Source organism: Convolutriloba macropyga, chromosome 12 (genome assembly GCF_964194025.1).
Source record: "Convolutriloba macropyga chromosome 12, txConMacr16.3, whole genome shotgun sequence".
Lineage (NCBI taxonomy): Eukaryota > Metazoa > Xenacoelomorpha > Acoela > Convolutidae > Convolutriloba > Convolutriloba macropyga.
In genome coordinates, this window is record NC_134479.1 from 40,423,522 (window position 1) to 40,432,479 (window position 8,958).

General features: G+C 34.6%; 1 protein-coding gene across 1 annotated transcript in view; it reads right to left on the bottom strand.

The window, feature by feature from the left end:
* Positions 1-237: 237 nt before the first annotated feature.
* Positions 238-8,958, bottom strand: part of LOC142350812 (uncharacterized) — a 22,192-nt gene continuing 13,471 nt past the window's right edge. Inside the window, exon 5 of the mRNA XM_075402769.1 lies at positions 238-968. Coding sequence (XP_075258884.1) covers positions 379-968 — 590 coding nt within the window. The 3' untranslated portion in view covers positions 238-378. The remainder of the gene's footprint in view (positions 969-8,958) is intronic.

Here is an 8,958-nt window from a genome sequence, read left to right on the forward strand (position 1 = left end):
CAAGAAAAGGTCAAGAGATGTATTTCATACCTCCTTTTTAAATCAGTTTTAACCGAACAGCAAACTAATTGCAAAAGAGAATTTCGAAGAATACCACGTTTACGCATTTCCTTTTTGGTTGCGACTTTTCGGGTCCAAAAATTTCCTTTTCTCAGAGTTGCGATTGTGCCAACAAATGACGAACATTTTGATAACAGCTATTTTTGATTAATATTTCGTTATCCGTCAAACCAAAACTGAAAAAGTAAAAGAATTAATTTCAATATAAAAATCAGTTTAAGTAAAAAATCACTTCATCATCATCATCATCAAGAAAAATTCATGTTTAATTTGCAAGCACTTAAAAAGCAACAAAATTATCAATGGATTTGTATTAAACTATAAATTCAAATTAGACAAAATACTTCGAGCAATTAGTGCCTCTTCGAGACAATCAATCTGTTCACTTATTGGCTGAATTAAAGCCAAGAATTCTGGCAACTTGTACTTCGGCTCTTCGCGCATCATGGCAACATTTTTCACCGCAAGGTCAAGCAAAGACATCATGTCAACACGTTCTTGTGACCCAGGACTCAAATCTGTCATAGAGGTCAAAATTACGTCCAGAATGACCTTTTGGTCAGTTGTGTAAATTTTCTTCAAGGCAGATTTTGATGAAAATATATCAATCATCAACTTCAAGACGCTGTTTGTTACTGAATCTGGTTTTGAGACTTGATAATTAATTAGCGGATCTAAATTCCTGTTGAACAAGGCGATGACTTCCGATAGAAAGAAATCTGTGACTTCATGAGATGAGCAATTGACAAATGCGCTCAGAAAAGTGTTCTGTGACGGATAGAGAAAGCCCAGATTGAGGGCTAACAGGAGAGGGATTATTGCATCAGGAGCACTTTCGGAAGTGATTACGTCATTCAGAATACACGTGATCTGGTCTTTGTTCAGAGTGGCCGCCAGTTGAGAAGCACCTTAACATCAAACTTATGTTGAGTTTATGGATTTTTGAATGAACAACTTGAAACAGTGCATTTAAAATATGTAGCTTCGAAGACACTGATTTGATGTTCCTTCGACCACCCAAAGTTGGCTCCAAAATGTCTTGAAATTTTTATGTTCACTCAAAACTCAAAGTGCACTGAGCTTGCACATACAGCGTTACAAGAACTAAAGCAACCGTTACCAAAAAACATCAAAAATTTATTTTTAAACACCCCGGTTGCTCATCATACAAAAATCCCGGTAATCATACAAGGTCATATATGATCCCCGGTAATCATGCAAGGTCATATATGATTTGTATGAAATCCTGGTAATCATACAAGTGTCATACAATTTTTTAAAGGACGCTTAAACGACCCCAATTGTGACGCTTAGTTCGCTTGAAGTAAGATTGATAATCAAAACAGCTCATTTTATCCCAGTTATCATATTCAATTTTCCTGGTTGTCGTACAAGGTCATATATGAAAGTATGATTTCCTGGTAGTCGTAAAAGAATCATAAACTGGACAGCAAATTTTTCCTGAAATCATTCAAAAGCACACGCCAATCATATTCTAATGTTATGTCAGCTAATTTACGCCATAATAAAGAAGAATGCGTTTTTTTCCTGTTTATCAAACAAGGTCATATATGGATTTATGAATACCTTGTAATCATACAAAATCATACAAAAATCAGAACTCTAGTCTGTATGCGAACAAAATGCGAGAAAATCAATGCTCTACAACATAAATTGGATCCTATTTTCAATATCGGATTGAATGCAAATAATTATAAGGTCAATAGGTTGTAGCCAGAAGGTACCGCTAGCAAGTTCTGCAGATAATTGCACTTAATGACCCCTTTTTTAATTTAAAAGAGAACAAAATTTGAAATTCCAATATGCAGAAACTTGTATACCAGAGACGAGTCACAGAAAATACTTCCACAAACTGTCATTAGCAGCTTGAGCTCAAGTCCAGGGCTCCTTTTTTATATCAAAATGAGGTAGATACTTTTTTGCCCCATTTATTTGATTATGGGAGTTTTTTGCCAAACCAAACGCATTTTCAAAGAATGAAGAGTAAGGGTTTATGTGGCAATTGTTTTCCATTATTGTTTTTCGTCTCAGAATGTGATTTTTACAATGAGATATGAAACTTACATAATGCTCACAAAAATTTTCCACTAAAATTGGAGATAAATCGCGAAAAAATTTTTTAAATAAAAAGAAAACCAATTGTTGACCAGAAAATGACCAGTTTGTCCGGCAGAAACATTTTCTGGCTACAAATTAACGTTTCAGAATAGAAACAGTTTTTTGGTTGCGCATATAGGTTTTTGTTTTTTTGAACAAACTAACATCTCCTGTCTCATGTACAAATAACAAGTTCCAATATGAAGCTCAATATAGGCGATCTTAGCTTTTCTTTGTTAGAAAAGAAAAACACCACGCTTTACAACCTTAGTTTATGAATACCAACTGAAAACAAAACACAATTTATAGCTATGCAAGGTTTATTTGGACCAAAAATTAGTTTTTCCGCGAAAAAAATCTTAAACTGATATAAAAATGGGGTAAAGTGGATCAACATGTTGCAGCTTGACAATTTTCCGTTCAATGTTCTTTTTTGAGCTCTACAATTCAAACTGAACACCAATTTATACATTTGATTGAATCAAAACTATTATATAGTCAATAGGTTGTAGCCAGTAGGGAACGTAAGCAAGTTCTGTAGATAATTGCACTTTATGGTCCCTTTTCTAAATTTAAAAGAGAACAAAATGTGAAATTCCAATATGCGGAAAACTGTATACCAGAGACGAGTTGAAAATAATTCCGCATACTGTCATTAGTAGCTTGCGCTCAAGTCCAGGGCTCCTTTTTATATCAAAATGAGGTAGATATTTTTTTGCCCCATTTATCTGATTATGGGAGTTTTTTGCCACACCAAACGCATTTTCAAAGAATTAAGAGTAAGGGTTCATGTGGCAACTGTTTTCCGTTATTGTTTTTGGTCTCAGAATGTGATTTTTACAATGAGATATGAAACTTACATAATGCCAACAAAAATTTTTCTCAAATTGGAGATAAATCGCGAAAACATTTTTTAACTAAAAAGAAAACCAATTGTTGACCAGAAAATGACCAATCTGTCCGGCTGAAACATTTTCCGGCTACAAATTAACGTTTCAGAATAGAAACAGTTTTTTGGTTGCGCATATAGGTTTTTCTTTTTTTGAACAAACTAACATCTCCTGTCTCATGTACAAATAACAAGTTCCAATATGAAGCTCAATATAGGCGATCTTAGCTTTTCTTTGTTAGAAAAGAAAAACACCATGCTTTACAACCTTAGTTTATGAATACCAACTGAAAACAAAACACAAAATTTATAGCTATGCAAGGTTTATTTGGACCACAAATTAGTTTTTCCGCGAAAAAAATCTTAAACTGATACAAAAATGGGGTAAAGTGGATCAACATGTTGCAGCTTGACAATTTTCCGTTCAATGTTCTTTTTTGAGCTCTACAATTCAAACTGAACACCAATTTATACATTTGATTGAATCAAAACCATTATAAAGTCAATAGGTTGTAGCCAGTAGGGAACGTAAGCAAGTTCTGTAGATAATTGCACTTTATGGTCCCATTTCTAAATTTAAAAGAGAACAAAATGTGAAATTCCAATATGCGGAAAACTGTATACCAGAGACGAGTTGAAAATAATGCCGCATACTGTCATTAGTAGCTTGACCTCAAGTCTAGGGCTCCTTTTTATATCAAAATGAGGTAGATACTTTTTTTGCCCCATTTATCTGATTATGGAAGTTTTTTGCCACACCAAACGCATTTTCAAAGAATGAAGAGTAAGGGTTCATGTGGCAACTGTTTTCCGTTATTGTTTTTGGTCTCAGAATGTGATTTTTACAATGAGATATGAAACTTACATAATGCCAACAAAAATTTTCCTCAAATTGGAGATAAATCGCGAAAACATTTTTTAACTAAAAAGAAAACCAATTGTTGACCAGAAAATGACCAGTTTGTCCGGCAGAAACATTTTCCGGCTACAAATTAACGTTTCAGAATAGAAACAGTTTTTTGGTTGCGCATATAGGTTTTTGTTTTTTTGAACAAACTAACATCTCCTGTCTCATGTACAAATAACAAGTTCCAATATGAAGCTCAATATAGGCGATCTTAGCTTTTCTTTGTTAGAAAAGAAAAACACCACGCTTTACAACCTTAGTTTATGAATACCAACTGAAAACAAAACACAAAATTTATAGCTATGCAAGGTTTATTTACACCAAAAATTAGTTTTTCCGCGAAAAAAATCTTAAACTGATATAAAAATGGGGTAAAGTGGATCAACATGTTGCAGCTTGACAATTTTCCATTCAATGTTCTTTTTTGAGCTCTAGAATTCAAACTGAACACCAATTTCTACATTTGATTGAATCAAAACTATTATAAAGTCAATAGGTTGTAGCCAGTAGGGATCGTAAGCAAGTTCTGTAGATAATTGCACTTTATGGTCCCTTTTCTAAATTTAAAAGAGAACAAAATGTGAAATTCCAATATGCGGAAAACTGTGTACCAGAGCCGAGTTGAAAACAATTCCGCATACTGTCATTAGTAGCTTGACCTCAAGTCCAGGGCTCCTTTTTATATCAAAATGAGGTAGATACTTTTTTTGCCCCATTTATCTGATTATGGGAGTTTTTTGCCACACCAAACTCATTTTCAAAGAATGAAGAGTAAGGGTTTATGTGGCAACTGTTTTCCGTTATTGTTTTTGGTCTCAGAATGTGATTTTTACAATGAGATATGAAACTTACATAATGCTCACAAAAATTTTCCTCTAAAATTGGAGATAAATCTCGAAAAAAATTTTTAAGTAAAAAGAAAACCAATTGTTGACCAGAAAATGACCAGTTTGTCCGGCAGAAACATTTTCCGGCTACAAATTAACGTTTCAGAATAGAAACAGTTTTTTGGTTGCGCATATAGGTTTTTGTTTTTTTGAACAAACTAACATCTCCTGTCTCATGTACAAATAACAAGTTCCAATATGAAGCTCAATATAGGCGATCTTAGCTTTTCTTTGTTAGAAAAGAAAAACACCACGCTTTACAACCATAGTTTATGAATACCAACTGAAAACAAAACACAAAATTTATAGCTATGCAAGGTTTATTTGGACCAAAAATTAGTTTTTCCGCGAACAAAATCTTAAACTGATATAAAAATGGGGTAAAGTGGATCAACATGTTGCAGCATGACAATTTTCCATTCAATGTTCTTTTTTGAGCTCTAGAATTCAAACTGAACACCAATTTCTACATTTTATTGAATCAAAACTATTATAAAGTCAATAGGTTGTAGCCAGTAGGGAACGTAAGCAAGTTCTGTAGATAATTGCACTTTATGGTCCCTTTTCTAAATTTAAAAGAGAACAAAATGTCATTAGTAGCTTGAGCTCAAGTCCAGGGCTCCTTTTTATATCAAAATGAGGTAGATATTTTTTTTGCCCGATTTATCTGATTATGGGAGTTTTTTGCCACACCAAACGCATTTTCAAAGAATGAAGAGTAAGGGTTCATGTGGCAACTGTTTTCCGTTATTGTTTTTGGTCTCAGAATGTGATTTTTACAATAAGATATGAAACTTACATAATGCCAACAAAAATTTTTCTCATTCTTTTGCAAGGCAAAGTAGAGATCAGCCTCTTCCGAAAAAGGCAAAGACCAGTGGAATGCGCCAATTTGATTCAAGTAGCTCTGGTAGTGCTAATCACAACGGCTGCAGCAGCCAAGATTTCGAAAATGAGGAATCTAATGAATGGTGTAATTTGGTTCCTGTAGATAATGCGTCCGGAGTAAATGATACAACAGATTTTGCACCAGAACCAGAAGTCATTTTCCGTGAAAATTCAAATGTTGTTGATTCCATTACAGATGAGTCCTCTGATGACCTTTCCTCTGACCAGTTTTTGGGTGTTAAGGAGAAAAACTTGGAGACCGCAATAAACTTGATAACTTCGAAACACGGAACTTCCGACGCCGAGGCAAAAGACTGGCTACTTCTTATGAAGACAGCTTTCCCTGATGCACAGGTGCCTAGTTTTAGAAAGCTGAAAAACAAGCACCATCATTTGAACGCTCAGTCCGAGGTTGGTACTAAGCCATGCGGCTTGGGCGATTACCTAAAAATAGATTTTATGAGTGAAATTAAAAAATCGCAGATTCGAACATCAAAGAGTTAGAAAGCTATTCATCTTCACGTCAACTTGATGAAGATATCAATCTGAAACTTTGCTTCGATTTCGAGACGAAAACACTCAAACTTTCGCTTATAATGAATTCTGATGGTGTACGCTTCGTCAAATCTACTCCTAAACAGCTGTGGCCAGTCTGGATTGCATTAGCAAATCTTCCACCCGTTCTCCGATGTTCTTTTTGAAATATTGTTCTTGCTTCATTGTGGTATGGGCATGGCAAACCAAATTGAGATCAAATTTTTGGCGACCTTCTGAACTCTCAAAAGGCTTCAGTATCTATTACAAAAATAGCTGCTTTAAAGTTAGGGCTGAAGTCATCTTGTTAGTATCTGATCTGCCAGCTACTGCTTCAATGCTCAATATGCATCACCATTTAGCAACGTATGGTTGCACACTTTGTTTGATTAAAACTGAAACTGTCGATAGAACTAGATATTACCCTCAGAGAAGTTTTGCAATGCCAACTCCTGAAGTGCATCAGTCGCATCTAAGGATGATAAAAGAGAACAACTTGACATCTTACATGGGTGTTAAAGGTCCCAGTGATCTTTTCAAACTAATTCCTAACTTACCGTTAACAGCGCCAAGTGATGTAATGCATCAGGTCTATATAGGTGTTACAAAAGTTCTACTGAGAGTTATTTTTGATAAAACAATGAAAGTTGATCTAGAAAGTCTCAAGGTTTCGGTAAGCCGATTGATGCTACCGTCTGAGTTTAAGTGTGCTGTTCGACCTCTCGACCAGCTGGAGTTTTTCAAGGCCAACGAATTGAAGGCTTGGCTATTTTATGTGGGACCTGCCCTGTTCAATGAGGCAATAAACGAAAGACTATATGACAAATTTCTCATCCTCAGCTATGGTATACGATTGCTAATGACCTCAAAAAAACATGTAAGGGACGCCAGGGCCCATATTGACGAGTTTTTACTCCGTACAAAAAATGATTAAAGCGAGTCTGTTTTCTCAGCCAATGTACATGCCCTTTCACATTTAGCATGGCAGGTGACAAATTTTGGACCGCTTTGGACAACCTCAGGCATGATGTTTGAGTCGGCTAACCATTTATAAAGTTCCAAGTTTACAGGAACGGTTAATCATTTACAACTATTAGTTGAGCGGTATCTTAAAAATAAAGAATCGAGACTCGAAAAGATTCTCAAGGATCCGCTGACCTCTTTTTGTGAGAAGATGAAAGGGTTCAGTTTATTCAAAAGAAAAATTTTGCCAACAATACTTGCACCTGAGGAGCTTCGTAAACCGGAACGCTTTTTTTTTACCAAAACAGACAATTCAAGTCGTTCGAAATCAGGTGTCATCCCAACGAAAAGGATTGCTATGCTGCGGTATGTTTCCATGGGGATTTATTGTGCGGCAAAGTGCGAGCATTTTTCAGTGAGGACAACACGGATTTTTTGTCGATGGAAGTTTACAATACCTTGACTTCCACAACTTCATCTTTGGGTTCCGATTGTGGATTATTCTCCTATCATATTGTGGAAAAAAGTGGAAAATATGTGAGAGTGAATGAAAAACTTGTTAACGAAAAACTTTTTCGAATAGACTGTCCAAACAGCGTTTATCTAATTCCTTTTATCAACGCATTTGAACATGATTAGCTATTGTATCTTCTTTGTTTCTTCAAGCTGACGTTAAAAATTTAAATTGTTGCGATTGGAATCAGCAAAAACTTGCGTTCATTTTTGGTCATTTTACCTGGGATTGTATTTTGTTTGAGTTCAGAGAAAACGCTCTGTAGCTTATTCGAAATTGTTTCGACAAGCGTTATGCCTAATTGGATATAAAAGAGGTTATGTTGGTTTTTTCCAGTTTTCTTTCTAAGAATTTGGAAAGTTTATTTTCGGGCTTTTGACGGTCAAGACCTGTTAGTTAGCACCAGTAGACATCTTACATTGCACACAGAACGGAAGATTTGGTATTGTTGGGTCCAGTCTGAGATATCTTTACTTATTGTCTCAAAAAAATCCTCTAAAACGTCTTCTATTTTCCGAGTTATAGCATATGTCAGATATTTTTGTTTTTTTTTCTGTTATTTTTGTACTTCACTGGACTCTACCAACTGTACCAAATGCAAAATAAATAAAATTTCCGTCCGAATGTGAAAATTGAAAAAAAGTTTTTGAAGAATTTGGTTTTTAGCGAAAATTCGACCTCGTCTTTACTTTTATACAAACACTTAGAACAACATTTGTCGATTTTTCAATGCTTGTTGATTTGTCTCACTCTGAGAATATATATATATATATATATATATATATATATATATATATATATATGTATATATATATATATATATATATATATATATATATATATATATGCACAGTGGTTTTGGATACAAAGTGGTTTTGTTAGTTTTTTGGTTTCCTCAGGAGAATTTGGTCTACTTTTTCTTCAAAAATATAGCACTTTTTTCGTAAATTTCTCTAAGTTGATTTTTTCGGGCTTTTGACGGTGAAGACCTATTGGTTAACACAAGTAGACCTCTTATATTGCACAAAGAACAAAAAAATTGGTATTGTTGGGTACAGTCTGAGATATCTTTACTTTTTGTCTAAAAAAAATCCCCTAAAAAGTCTTCCATTTTCCGAGGTATAGTATATGTCAGATATTTTTGTTTTTTCTGTTATTTTTGTACTTCACTGAACTGTACCAACTCTACCAATTGCAA